General features: G+C 39.9%; 1 protein-coding gene across 2 annotated transcripts; it reads left to right on the forward strand.

The window, feature by feature from the left end:
- The first annotated feature begins 8,700 nt into the window (after positions 1 to 8,700).
- Positions 8,701 to 10,938, forward strand: LOC149620720 (uncharacterized). 2 transcript variants are annotated; one of them, XM_089854419.1, is made up of 2 exons: positions 8,701 to 9,729; positions 9,823 to 10,938. In XM_089854419.1, the coding sequence occupies exons 1-2, from the start codon at positions 9,713 to 9,715 to the stop codon at positions 10,691 to 10,693; spliced, it is 888 nt and encodes a 295-aa protein (XP_089710545.1). In that variant the 5' UTR covers positions 8,701 to 9,712; the 3' UTR covers positions 10,694 to 10,938. The 2 variants fall into 2 exon arrangements, with proteins under 2 accessions (XP_089710545.1, XP_089710546.1); XM_089854420.1 differs by having other exon boundaries at positions 8,702 to 9,733.
- Positions 10,939 to 14,767: the final 3,829 nt, after the last annotated feature.

A 14,767-nucleotide genomic window follows, 5' to 3' on the forward strand; every position in this document is an offset into this window, starting at 1 on the left:
ATTTCTTGGACAACGAGAAAACGCAACTTCGTGATGCTTTTGAGTAGGAATGTTCTCCGACGGACAGATTATCTGACTCTCTTCTTCTCCGAAATTCAAAATTTCTTCAGCATTAGTAATATTTTCATCGTCATTCTTTACTGCCTTGAATAAATTTCGTTGTAAAGCATCTTTAGTACTAGTTTGAGGTAAATTATCAGATTTATCACAGATCTCATTTGTAGGAACATTCTCATTAACAGCATTGCTATCAACATTTGACTCAGTAGAAATATCACAGTTTACACCAGAGTCTAACGACTTTGAACTTTCCAATAATTCGGTAACAATTTTTTTTCGTTCTCTACGTCTAACTCTTGATTCTCTCTCTTCTGAACGTTTTACACAAACTGAATCTTGAAACGGTAGCTTCAAAGAAGGAACAGCACCTGGAATTAACCTTTTTTTGGTTTTAATTCCCAACAATTCCGATTTAAGATCTCTTTCAAAATCGTTATTTTGGAAATGTTCAGAACATATTCGTCCGTATGTAGTATTAACCGTTGGATTATCACATTTACGTGTCCATATTCTTCTAACTTTTTGGTCCTTTGGAAATGTGAAGTAACTAATTTGTTTCTTGCCATCAGATTTAGAAGTTACTCGAAATTTATTGTCACATCCAGTAACGGCACACGTTACTCCACCATAAGGCATGTTAAATGATTTTCTGTCCTAAAAAGAAGTTCCTTATTTAAGTTACAATATCAATTAGCAAGAAACATGGGAAATAAGCATAAATCGCGATTCTGGATAGAAATTCTATTGTAAGCCTTGGTCATAACAAATAGAAACTTCAATCAGAGCAGGCTTATTCATATCATGTCATCTGTAATCTGTATTTATAATTATTACTAACCTTTGCCTAAAGTCGTGGTTCCAATTTCGAAAGCGCCGGGGAAAGAAAAACCCCATTCGAAAGAAATACAGATGAACTATGGCGTGAAAACCATTACGTCGTCTGCAGATCTCCACGTACGACGTCAGTGAGAGAGTCGTTTTATTAGCCAATGAAATTACGGGAAATATCGAAGGCGAAATGCACGGATTGAGGCAACCTATATAGTGCTTTCTCTTTACGAACCTTGGTTCGAGCCCACCAGGGAGCGGTGTTGTGAGGTCTCAGATGTAGCGTAAAAAGTCATAGTTTTTCCACAATACCTGACGATTATTTTGTTTCTAAGCTTCCGTGGCGCAATGGTTAGCGCGTTCAGCTGTTAATCGAAAGGTTGGTGGTTCGAGCCCACCCGGGAGCGGTGTTGTGAGGTCTCAGATGTAGCGTAAAAAGTCATAGTTTTTCCACAATACCTGACGATTATTTTAATTCTAAGCTTCCGTGGCTCAATGCTTAGTGCGTTCGGCTGTTAACCGAAACGTTGGTGGTTCGGGCCCACCTGGGAGCGGTGTTGTGAGGTCTCAGATGTAACCACAATACCTGATGACAATTATTTTCCAAGATTCCGTGGCGCAATGCTTAGTGCGTTCGGCTGCTAACCGAATGGTTGGTGTCTCAAGCCCACCCGGGAGCGGTGTTGTGAGGTCTCATATGTAACGTAAAAAGTAAGTTTTTCCATAATACCTGACGACCATTTAGTTTTTGGACTTCCGTGGCGCAATGGTTAGCGCGTTCGGCTGTTAACCGAAAGGTTGGTTGAACGAGCCCACCCGGGATCGTTGGTGTGAAGTTTTATAAGTAACGTAAAGAGTCAAAGCTTTTCCACAATACCTGACGACCATTTAATTTCTGAGCTTCCGTGGCTCAATGGTTAGCGCGTTCGGCTGTTAAACGCAAGGTTTGTGGTTTGAGCCCACCCGGGAGCGGTGTTGTGGGGTCTCAGATGTAGCGTAAAATGTCATAATTTTTCCCCAATACCTAACGACTATTTAATTTTTAGGCATCCGTGGCGCAATGGTTAGCGCGTTCAGCTGTTAATCAAAAGTTTGGTGATTCGAGCCCACACGGGAGCGGTGTTGTGAGGTCTCAGATGTAGCGTTAAAAGTCATAGTTTTTCCACAATACCTGACGATTATTTTATTTCTAAGCTTCCGTGGCGCAATGCTTTGCGCGTTTAGCTGTTAATCAAAAGGTTGGTCTTTCAAGCCCACCCGGGAGCGATGTTGTGAGGTCTCAGTTGTAACGTAAAAAGTCAAAGTTTTTCCAGAATACCTGACGATTATTTAATTTTTGGGCTTCAGTTGCGCAATGGTTAGAGCGTTCAGCTGTTAATCAAAAGGTTGGTGGTTCGAGCCCTCCCGGGAGCGTTGTTGTGAGGTCTCAGATGTAGCGTTAAAAGTCATAATTTTTTCACAATACCTGACGACCATTTAATATTTGGGCTTCCGTGGTGCAATGGTTAGCGCGTTCAGCTGTTAATCAAAAGGTTGGTGGTTCGAGCACACCCGGGAGCGGTGTTGTGAGTTCTCAGATGTAACGTAATAAGTCAAAGTTTTTCCACAATACCTGACGACCATTTAATTTGTAAGATTCCGTGGCACAATGGTTAGCACGTTCGGCTATTAACCGAAAGGTTGGTGGTTCGCTACCACCCGGAAGTGGTGTTGTGAGGTCTCAGATGTAACGCAAAATATCAAAGTTTTTCCACAATACCTGACGAGCATTTAATTTTTGGGCTTCCGTGGCGCAATGCTTAGTGCGTTCTGCTGTTAACCGAGAGGTTGGTGGTTCGAGCCCACCCGGGAGCGGTGTTGTGTGGTCTCAGATAAAGCGTTAAAAAGTCATAATTTTTCCACAATACCTGATGATTTTTAAATTTCTAAGCTTCCGTGGCGCAATGCTTAGTGCTTTCTCCTGTTAACCGAAAGGTTGGTGGTTCGAGCCCACCCAGGAGCAGTATTGTGTGGTCTTAGTTGTAGCGTTAAAAGACATAGTTTTTCCACAATACCTGACGATTATTTTATTTCTAAGCTTCCGTGGCGCAATGCTTAGCGCGTTCAGCTGTTAATCAAAAGTTTGGTGGTTCGAGCCCACACGGGAGCGGTGTTGTGAGGTCTCGGATGTAGCGTTAAAAGTCATAGTTTTTCCACAATACCTGACGATTTTTTTATTTCTAAGCTTCCGTGGCGCAATGCTTAGCGCGTTTAGCTGTTAACCAAAAGGTTGGTGGTTCAAGCCCACTCGGGAGCGATGTTGTGAGGTCTCAGTTGCAACGTAAAAAGTCAAAGTTTTTCCAGAATACCTGACGATTATTTAATTTTTGGGCTTCAGTTGCGCAATGGTTAGAGCGTTCAGCTGTTAATCAAAAGGTTGGTGGTTCGAGCCCTCGCGGGAGCGTTGTTGTGAGGTCTCAGATGTAGCGTTAAAAGTCATAATTTTTTCACAATACCTGACGACCGTTTAAAATTTGGGCTTCCGTGGTGCAATGGTTAGCGCGTTCAGCTGTTAATCAAAAGGTTGGTGGTTCGAGCACACCCGGGAGCGGTGTTGTGAGTTCTCAGATGTAACGTAATAAGTCAAAGTTTTTCCACAATACCTGACGACCATTTAATTTGTAAGCTTCCGTGGAACAATGGTTAGCTCGTTCGGCTATTAACCGAAAGGTTGGTGGTTCGCTACCACCCAAAAGTGGTGTTGTGAGGTCTCAGATGTAACGCAAAATATCAAAGTTTTTCCACAATACCTGACGAGCATTTAATTTTTGGGCTTCCGTGGCGCAATAATAATAATAATAATCTAAGCTTGGTCTAGGAAGGGATATCCACACTAAGTCAACTCGCGACTTATTTACAGGTGGGTCCCTTTACAATGCATAGAGGGGTGGTGGCTAGCCCCTATGCCACAGCTAACCTACAGCGCCCTACACTAACTATTACCGTTAACCTCTGCAAGTTTTGATGGAAAGGTGAAACCGGGTTAGACCGCGGAGGAAAACTCCTTTTAACAAGCGGGGAGAGAACTTGCAAACTCTACGCAGAAGGATTCTTAGTGCGTTCTGCTGTTAACCGAAAGGTTGGTGGTTCGAGCCCACCCGGGAGCGGTGTTGTGTGGTCTCAGATAATGCGTTAAATTCATAATTTTTCCACAATACCTGATGATTTTTAAATTTCTAAGCTTCCGTGGCGCAATGCTTAGTGCGTTCAGCTGTTAACCAAAAGGTTGGTGGTTCGAGCACGCCCGGGAGCGGTGTTGTGAGGTCTCAGATGTAGCGTTAAAAGTCATAGTTTTTCCACAATACCTGACGATTATTTCACTTCTAAGCTTCCGTGGCGCAATGCTTAGCGCGTTTAGCTGTTGATCAAAAGGTTGGTGGTTCGAGCCCACCCGGGAGCGATGTTGTGAGGTCTCAGTTGTAACGTGAAAAGTCAAAGTTTTTCCAGAATACCTGACGATTATTTAATTTTTGGGCTTCAGTTGCGCAATGGTTAGAGCGTTCAGCTGTTAATCAAAAGGTTGGTGGTTCGAGACCTCCCGGGAGCGTTGTTGTGAGGTCTCAGATGTAGCGTTAAGAATCAAATTTTTTCCTTAATACCTGACGACCATTTAATTTCTTAGCTTCCGTGGCTCAATGGTTTGCGCGTTCGATTGTTAACCGAAAGGTTGGTAGTTCGAGCCCACCCGGGGGCGGTGTTGTGAGGTCTCAGATGTAACGAAAAATATCAAAGTTTTTCCACAATACCTGACGAGCATTTAATTTTTGGGCTTCCGTGGCGCAATGCTTAGTGCGTTCTGCTGTTAACCGAAAGGTTGGTGGTTCGAGCCCACCCGGGAGCGGTGTTGTGTGGTCTCAGACAAAGCGTTAAAAGTCATAATTTTTCCACAATACCTGATGATTTTTAAATTTCTAAGCTTCCGTGGCGCAATGCTTAGTGCATTCAGCTGTTAATCAAAAGGTTGATGGTTCGAGCCCACCCGGGTGCGGTGTTGTGAGGTCTCAGATGTAGCATAAAAAGTCATAATTTTTCCACAATACCGGACGATTATTTCATTTCTAAGCTTCCGTGGCGCAATGCTTAGTGCGTTTGGCCGTTAACCGAAACGTTGGTGGTTCGGGCCCACCTGGGAGCGGTGTTGTGAGGTCTCAGATGTAACCACAATACCTGATGACAATTATTTTCTAAGATTCCGTGGCGCAATGCTTAGTGCGTTCGGCTGTTAACCGAAAGGTTAGTGGTTCGAGCCCACCCGCGAGCGATGTTGTGAGGTCTCAGATGTAACGTAAAAAGTCAAAGTTTTTCCACAATACCTGACGACCTTTTTATTTTCGGGCTTCCGTGGCGCAATGGTTAGCGCGTTCGGCTGTTAACCGAAAGGTTGGTTGTACGAGCCCACCCGGGAACGTTGGTGTGAAGTTTTATAAGTAACGTAAAAAGTCAAAGCTTTTCCACAATACCTGACGACCTATTCAATTTTTGGGCTTCCATGGCGCAATGGTTAGCGCGTTCAGCTGTTAATCAAAAGGTTGGTGGTTCGAGCCCACCCGGGAGCGATGTTGCGAGGTCTCAGTTGTAACGTAAAAAGTCGAAGTTTTTCCACAATACCTGACGACCATTTAATCTCTAAGCTTCCTTGGCACAATGGTTAGCGCGCTCGGCTGTTAACCGAAAGGTTGGTTTTTCGAGACCACCCGGGAGCGGTATTGTGAGGTGTAAGATGTAACGTAAAATATGTTAATTTTCCACAATACCTGACGTCCATTTAATTTTTGGGCTTCCGTGGCGCAATGGTTAGCGCGTTCAGCTGTTAATCAAAAGGTTGGTGGTTCGAGCCCACCTGGGAGCGATGTTGCGAGGTCTCAGTTGTAACGTAAAAAGTCGAAGTTTTTCCACAATACCTAACGACCATTTAATCTCTAAGCTTCCTTGGCACAATGGTTAGCGCGCTCGGCTGTTAACCGAAAGGTTGGTTTTTCGAGACCACCCGGGAGCGGTATTGTGAGGTGTAAGATGTAACGTAAAATATGTTAATTTTCCACAATACCTGACGTCCATTTAATTTTTGGGTTCCGTGGCGCAATGGTTAGCGCGTTCAGCTGTTAATAAAAAGGTTGGTGGTTCGAGCCCACCCGGGAGCGGTGTTGTGAGGTCTCAGATGTAGCGTTAAAAGTCGAAGTTTTTCCACAATACCTGACGACCATTTAATCTCTAAGCTTCCTTGGCACAATGGTTAGCGCGCTCGGCTGTTAACCGAAAGGTTGGTTTTTCGAGACCACCCGGGAGCGGTATTGTGAGGTGTAAGATGTAACGTAAAATATGTTAATTTTCCACAATACCTGACGTCCATTTAATTTTTGGGCTTCCGTGGCGCAATGGTTAGCGCGTTCAGCTGTTAATCAAAAGGTTGGTGGTTCGAGCCCACCCGGGAGCGATGTTGCGAGGTCTCAGTTGTAACGTAAAAAGTCGAAGTTTTTGCCACAATACCTGACGACCATTTAATCTCTAAGCTTCCTTGGCACAATGGTTAGCGCGCTCGGCTGTTAACCGAAAGGTTGGTTTTTCGAGACCACCCGGGAGCGGTATTGTGAGGTGTAAGATGTAACGTAAAGTATGTTAATTTTCCACAATACCTGACGTCCATTTAATTTTTGGGTTCCGTGGCGCAATGGTTAGCGCGTTCAGCTGTTAATAAAAAGGTTGGTGGTTCGAGCCCACCCGGGAGCGGTGTTGTGAGGTCTCAGATGTAGCGTTAAAAGTCGAAGTTTTTCCACAATACCTGACGACCATTTAATTTTTGGGCTTCCGTGGTGCAATGGTTAGCACGTTCAGCTGTTAATCAAAAGGTTGGTGGTTCGAGCCCACCCGGGAGCGGTGTTGTGAGGTCTCAGATGTAGCGTTAAAAGTCATAATTTTTCCACAATACCAAAGGATTATTTTATTTCTAAGCTTCCGTGGCGCAAATGTTAGCGCGTTCTGCTGTTAATCAAAAGGTTGGTGGTTCGAGAGTAGTAGGATTTTGAGAGAGCTGGATCAAAAAAGCGGTGAAATTGCGGTGGAATACGGTGGAAGAGCGGTGGAACGGCGGTGAAAAATTTTCAATGTTAAAATCCCATAGACATTTAACATGGTTGAGAGTTCTAGATCAAAATAGTGACGAAAACTCGGTATAGCAAGGGTGAGAGAACTAAACCAAAAGCGGTGGTTATGGTGGTATCTTATCTATTGTGAGATAAAGATATCAGAAATTATTGGTATATAAACCTTCACTCTCGGGAAACTAACATATTCGAGTAAAAAATGAATCTGAATAATGTGAGTAAATACTTTCTTTTTATTTTAGATTTAAGCTATACTAATTAAATGATATTGAATTTGAAATAGTTATGTTACGATCGTCTGTTCATTGTGATAGAATCAACTTTATCATGCCTGTATTTACCCTCTCAGAAGAAAAAGTGATCGAGATTACACCGAAGTTAGGTGTACGACTGGGGTTAAAAGATAGTTCAACTGGACTCATCCTACACGAATCTGATTTCCACGAACTCTACGCTAGGAAGGACGAAATTTTATCGTTCTTTGAAACTGATGACACCCTAGGAACATCATGGTTTTTCACCAGTTCGGAAACGAAACGTGTGGAGTGTCGAACGTATCAAGACCGCAAGATTCTAGACATCCGAGAAATGTACCCCGGAACAGGTGCTATGTACGGTAAATTCTAACCAACCAAAAAGGGCTTTGCTGTCGGATACCACCTTACCAAGACGTTAATGGATACGTATAAAGACGTGGTGACATTTCTCAAGGAGGCGAATCGGGAGCATAAGTTACTAAAAAATTGTATTGTAGAACAATTGAAAACAAATATCCGTAGATGTTGTTTCGGATGTAATGTTGACCACCCTTCCCAAATTCAACACGATTGTTTAAATGACTGGGAAATGCGTGTTTCAATGAACTTTGACACCGCGATAAATAACTTAGATTATGTAACAATAAATAAGGTATTTACAATGAACACTTTTTTAAGTGACGAATTTTGTAAGTGTATGATTGACCAAATCGTTTGTAATGCTCAACAATATTTGTAAATAAAAATAACTTGGTACTTTAAATGTGATTCTTTCCTAGTAATGAATATCTGTAAATAAAATAACTTGAACTTTAAAGTGATTCATTCCTAGTGTTGGCCGAAGGGTGGTGGGGAAGTTTCTCAACTCAAACCAAAAAAGGTGGTGGAAATAATACTAACTTAATTAGTAGTATACAAAAGAGTCTTTCGCGCCAGTGACACCCTGTTGACACCTGACACCCTGTTGACACCTGACACCCAGTTGGCGCCTGACACCCAAATTGGCGCCTGACACCCTGTTGACGCCTGACACCCTGTTGACGCCTGACACCCCGTTGACGCCTGACACCCTCTTGGCACCTGACACCCAAATTGGCGCCTGACACCAAGATGGCGTCCTCACGCCAGATGGTACTGTTGGTACAGTTGGCGACTGACACCGAATTGGCGCCTGACACCAAGATGGCGTCCTCACGCCAGATGGTACTGTTGGTACAGTTGGCGCCTGACACCGAATTGGCGCCTGACACCAAGATGGCGTCCTCACGCCAGATTTTTTGGCGGGGAAAACCAGGGGAAAGCTTGACACCATGTTGACTTTGTGAATGGCGTGGAAATTTTCAATTTCGGCGTGGAAAACCAGGAGAAAGCTTGACACCAAGTTGGCGCCGTTGCCGCTGTTGACGCCGTTATCACTGAAGTCGCTTCAATCTCCCCTTTGACGCCAGATATTCAATGCGCGCCTTATCCTTATTGACTTTGATAAGGGAAAACATATGTTAGGCTTAAGACTAAGCGCCATATTTCCACAACTTCTCCTGAAACTAGAATTCAATTATGGCGCCAGATATTTGTGGGCGCCTTATTGACTTTGACAATGTGGCGGGGAAATACGTATGGAAAAATACGCGACCAATGGGGGTAAATAAGTGTGGGGAATTTTTCGTTTTCAATGGCGTCTTCTTATTTTCAAATCAATACGTTACACTTATCTGTCTAAAAATATCTAGGTATATTGGCTCGAATTTCTTAAATACGGCGCTGGAACCGTTATCTTAAATAGTATCCCTACACCTGCTTCAAATAGCGTATCATTAACGTAAGCCAAAACAGAGACGTACAATACAATGTGTTTGACCTAAAATATATTATTGGAATACACTATGTTAGGCTTAACATTTTTAACGAAGTAGGCGGGGAATATGAACGGAAAAAAGAGTGTTCGGTTTTCGGATACGACGGTGTACGTGATTCCTCAAGAGGACAGGGTGAACCATGAATTTCGTAACCTGCAATGGTTTAGAATGCAATTAAAGTGTAAATACGAATACATATTATCCCCGATATTGGAGTTGAAAATTGAACTTTTCGCTAACCCTTGTCTTACACGCGACTCGAGGCTTTCTACGTCACGTTAACTTTCGACAACGTGGTGGGAGGGGGAAATTATATATGTTAGGCTTAGAGATTAAGTGTCATATCGTCGTTCGTCAACGTGTTTGAGGATACCATGGTAAATACCCGGGTTCAGAGCGTCACGGTAAATTCCCGTTACGTCGTTGATTGAGAAAATACACCCATCATATCTTGGGTTATCGTCTCGCGATAAGATCCTATAAAAGACGCGGTAGTTTAAAAGATAAGTCATTTTACGACTCTTCAAGCTTTTCACCCCAGCTAACGATATCCACGTGTCATCACTTAGAAATGGACTCAGTTAAATTGTAAGTATGTTCTTAACAATATAGTTAACCCTTGCATGTCCATTTGTATCCAGACTTATAATTAGAGTATTCGGTTAATTTTTTCTCCATCAGGGACGGATCAAAAGCGTTCTCCGAAACTGACAATACGCCGGACACGCCTTCCTGTCCTATCTGCTGTAGTGAGGATGGTAGAATGAATTCACCCATTACTTTAGAAGCCGCCGTTAGACGAAACAACTTAAGACGAATTGAAAAATTTGGTGCTATCGGATGGGATAAAGATTACGGAAAATCCGAAAGGACTGCAGATCTCGAAACGGGGGATTTACTAATAAACCCCATACCGAATGAAGTCTATAATGTAGACGATGGTGAAGGTTATATATGGCAATACGTTAATGGCCCTAATATAAATTTTGGTTTGAAACACTTAGCGATGTACAGATTACTAACTTCTACAGTACAATTACCCGCAGGGTCATTAATTGACATGTATGCTAGACAGTTTCCATGTATCATAAATAAGAAGACCCATCAATTCAAATTGGAAGAATTTGCGGGAGATACTATCCTCGAATTTCCCGTACACCTCACACCACACAAAATGTACGGAATGCCAAACCCAAATATTTGCCATTTAGGGAGTTGTCACCCCCGCAATGAGGGGGAATGTAAATTTCGCACCTTTTATTACGGTGGATACGAATTTCATTGTCCATATCAGTACTTGAGAGTTCTGAACTTAGCTCTTCATATGTGTATGTTTATGGTATACAAAACTAACAAAACCGTAAGGAAAAATTATAGTGATGAAAACGACCTAGCTACGCATTATATATTCAAGGCCCTGCAGATTTGCAGGTTAGCCAAGTGTCTGTGTGATAACACTCACAGTTTAATGTTTCACGAAGTTCATTATCACATGAGATCCAATGACGCGAATAATTATTTCGCGAATAAGTATTTCGCAGACTTTCTTTAACTATGATTACCCCCGATCGGTTAAGCGAGGGAGTATAGTGTTTCAATAAAACGTGTTTGAAAATGCTGTGAAATTAATAGTTTAAACGATGTTAAAGCGCGAATAATAATTTCGCGAATAAGTATTTCGCAGACTTTCTTTAATTAATAAAACGTTTGTAAGTTCGACATTTTGTAGGCGAAGCATAGTGTTAAATGCTAAATAATATTTGTAGAATCTCGAATAAAAAGAAAATGGTTGAATGATATGGGTTTCTAATTATTTTACGTAGGTTTAATATAATTAATATTTTAAGCCCATTTTAAAACCTTAAATTTTGGCCATTTATTTAATTTTCAGCATTAATTCACATATCAAACGATATATATCAATAATAAGTACATCTGACATCACTAAAATACAATGAAACCCGGGAGTATTATTCACACGTACCCATCTCACGGTCCATGAAATCTTGTACATCACGGTATTCTTGGCTTGTTAAATCATCCATCTCGTCGGAATCTGGGAAATGCTCAAGCATGTGGATGTTCAAAACATCAAGGTCGTCAAACCATTTATCGCAGATGTAACAAGAAACTTTCGGAGGCGGTGTGTCAGGCAGCGTGATGACATCTGGTTGGTCATACTCTTTAATCGCAGCGACACACTCAAATCGATCCATGAGATCATGTAGGGTCTGATTTTCCTGGTCTGTTAAGTCATCGAGGGTAAGGATGCAGGAATGCGACGAGGTAGGAGGGTTGTCACCGGCAGGACGGAAAGAATCAGGAACAAAGGGGTATGCAACCCCAGACGTCACCTTAGACCCCTCAAGTCCATCCCCTTGGGCTGAAAGGACATTTCTATGGTCGGGTATACAAATAAACGGAAATATAGATTAGAATGGTGGAATGTTATTACATCATACAATTACACCTTAACTAAATATACCATCACTTACTGTACGTACTTGAAAATTATTAACTTATTCGCTATTTCACAGAGTAGCCCGTCTAAAATAACGAAGTTCCTCACACTAACCCCAATCAAACCCCACATCCAATAACCCCTCATGAAATTCTACACACTAAAAACCATACCCATAAATTACTAATAAATTATTAAGTGAATTCTCTAAATATAAGTGTAAAGGGATGGGTATACATTGTTAAGAGTATACTTACAATTTAACTGAGTCCATTTCTTTGGGTTAACACGTGAATTTCGTTAGTCGAGGTAGAAAGTTTGAAGAGTCGTAAATGACTTCTTCCTTTGACCTACCACGTCTTATAAACCACCCGTTTTATCTTAGGTTTCAATTATAATCGAATAAATGCACGTGGGGAGAGGGATTGATTTATTCGCAATATTTGTTGTGTTTCGGAAATAAGATTTACATCTTGCGAAAAACGTTTTCAATCAACTTAACCACACTATTGTTTACTAGACATGATTAGAAGAAGAAGAACATTTCCATTCTTTTTATCTGATGTTTAATCATGCGCGCGGGAAGAGGGTTTGATTTCTTCGCAATATCTGTTTGTTGCGTTTCGGAAATAAGATTAACATCTTCCGATATTTGTGTGCTGTTTAGGGGAAACATATATTTATGTTCAAAAATTCACTATTTCTGTTCAAAGTTTCACTATTTCTTGTCAAAGTTTCACTATTTCTGTTCTATGTTTCACTATTTTTGTTCAATGTTACACTATTTCTGTTCAAAGTTTCACTATTTCTGTTTAAAGTTTCACTATTTCTGTTCAAAGTTTCACTATTTCTGTTCAAAGTTTCACTATTTTTGTTCAATGTTTCACTATTTCTGTTCCATGTTTCACTATTTATGTTCAAAGTTTCACTATTTATGTTTAAAGTTTCACTATTTATGTTCAAAGTTTCCCCCAATTTCTGTTCAATTTCTCCCTTTTTCTGTTCAAACGTCCCCATTTCTGTTCAGACATTTCTGCGTGGGAAGAGGGATTGACATCCTCGCAATATCGGTCTGTTGGAAATAAGATTAACATCTTTCGAAATTTGTGTGGTGTTTAGGGGAAATATTTACTTACGCGTCGAAAGAAATTGTAAAATGTTTTTCTTTTACATCAATACGAAATATCTGTCTTTCTAAACTAATTTGTTCATTCAGCGTTGATGGTAAATATGGAGATAAGATTTAAAATAGGCCTACAAATAATTAAAAATTAGCTTAAAATAATAATTAATTCAATTCTCAGAAACATATATACTAGCAGCAAAGGTACCCGGCGTTGCACGTGAGCCCATAAGTCCGTCGGGGCGATTTAATTACTTTTGCCGAAATTCTACATCGCTTTACTAATTTCTATGGTTTTGAAATCGAATTTCAAAGTTCCATAACTAAAATTCTAATGTGATATAAATGTGTTGAATACCTTATTAGCTAATAATGTATGAATTCCTAGAATATAAACGTCTTACTCCTAACCGGGATACATTAATTTATAATTTTAAATTACTTTAGTATTGTGAGATTTAGAACTCTTGATAAATTCCTAATCCTACTGCAAAAGTTTATATCGAAAACGATTTTTCAAGGTGAAAGATACGTAGTGTAAAATGGATGATTTCAAAGTTCAGACTAAATACAAGAAAATCAATGAAACACCATCTCCTCATTAACATTAATTTATGTTTTGATATTATTGCAGTTTGGTTTCTAATATGTTTATAGGTATTTACGTAATAGAGAACGTTTTCAAGTGACTGAATTTCGATAAAGTTTTGTTCACAAGAAACTAAAAAAGCGGTTGAAAGTGTCATGAAATGTCTATAATTCAATTAAAAGTATCGGCAAAACACTAAAATTGGTTAAAGTTTCGCTAAATGTTTAGTAAACGTTTCGCCATTCAACTTCATTATCTGTTTTATAATAGTCATATATTAACAATATCGGATATATTTAAGTCGAATAACGAAACGTTTACTAAACATTTAGCGAAACTTTAACCAATTTTAGTGTTTTGCCGATACTTTTAATTGAATTATAGACATTTCATGACACTTTCAACCGCTTTTTTAGTTTCTTGTGAACAAAACTTTATCGAAATTCAGTCACTTGAAAACGTTCTCTATTACGTAAATACCTATAAACATATTAGAAACCAAACTGCAATAATATCAAAACATAAATTAATGTTAATGAGGAGATGGTGTTTCATTGATTTTCTTGTATTTAGTCTGAACTTTGAAATCATCCATTTTACACTACGTATCTTTCACCTTGAAAAATCGTTTTCGATATAAACTTTTGCAGTAGGATTAGGAATTTATCAAGAGTTCTAAATCTCACAATACTAAAGTAATTTAAAATTATAAATTAATGTATCCCGGTTAGGAGTAAGACGTTTATATTCTAGGAATTCATACATTATTAGCTAATAAGGTATTCAACACATTTATATCACATTAGAATTTTAGTTATGGAACTTTGAAATTCGATTTCAAAACCATAGAAATTAGTAAAGCGATGTAGAATTTCGGCAAAAGTAATTAAATCGCCCCGACGGACTTATGGGCTCACGTGCAACGCCGGGTACCTTTGCTGCTAGTATATATGTTTCTGAGAATTGAATTAATTATTATTTTAAGCTAATTTTTAATTATTTGTAGGCCTATTTTAAATCTTATCTCCATATTTACCATCAACGCTGAATGAACAAATTAGTTTAGAAAGACAGATATTTCGTATTGATGTAAAAGAAAAACATTTTACAATTTCTTTCGACGCGTAAGTAAATATTTCCCCTAAACACCACACAAATTTCGAAAGATGTTAATCTTATTTCCAACAGACCGATATTGCGAGGATGTCAATCCCTCTTCCCACGCAGAAATGTCTGAACAGAAATGGGGACGTTTGAACAGAAAAAGGGAGAAATTGAACAGAAATTGGGGGAAACTTTGAACATAAATAGTGAAACTTTAAACATAAATAGTGAAACTTTGAACATAAATAGTGAAACATGGAACAGAAATAGTGAAACATTGAACAAAAATAGTGAAACTTTGAACAGAAATAGTGAAACTTTGAACAGAAATAGTGAAACTTTAAACAGA

The sequence above is a fragment of the Phalangium opilio genome, unplaced genomic scaffold (assembly GCF_054372755.1).
Source record: "Phalangium opilio isolate 3A_F unplaced genomic scaffold, DU_Popi_V2 ptg000209l_1, whole genome shotgun sequence".
In the NCBI taxonomy this organism is placed as follows: domain Eukaryota; kingdom Metazoa; phylum Arthropoda; class Arachnida; order Opiliones; family Phalangiidae; genus Phalangium; species Phalangium opilio.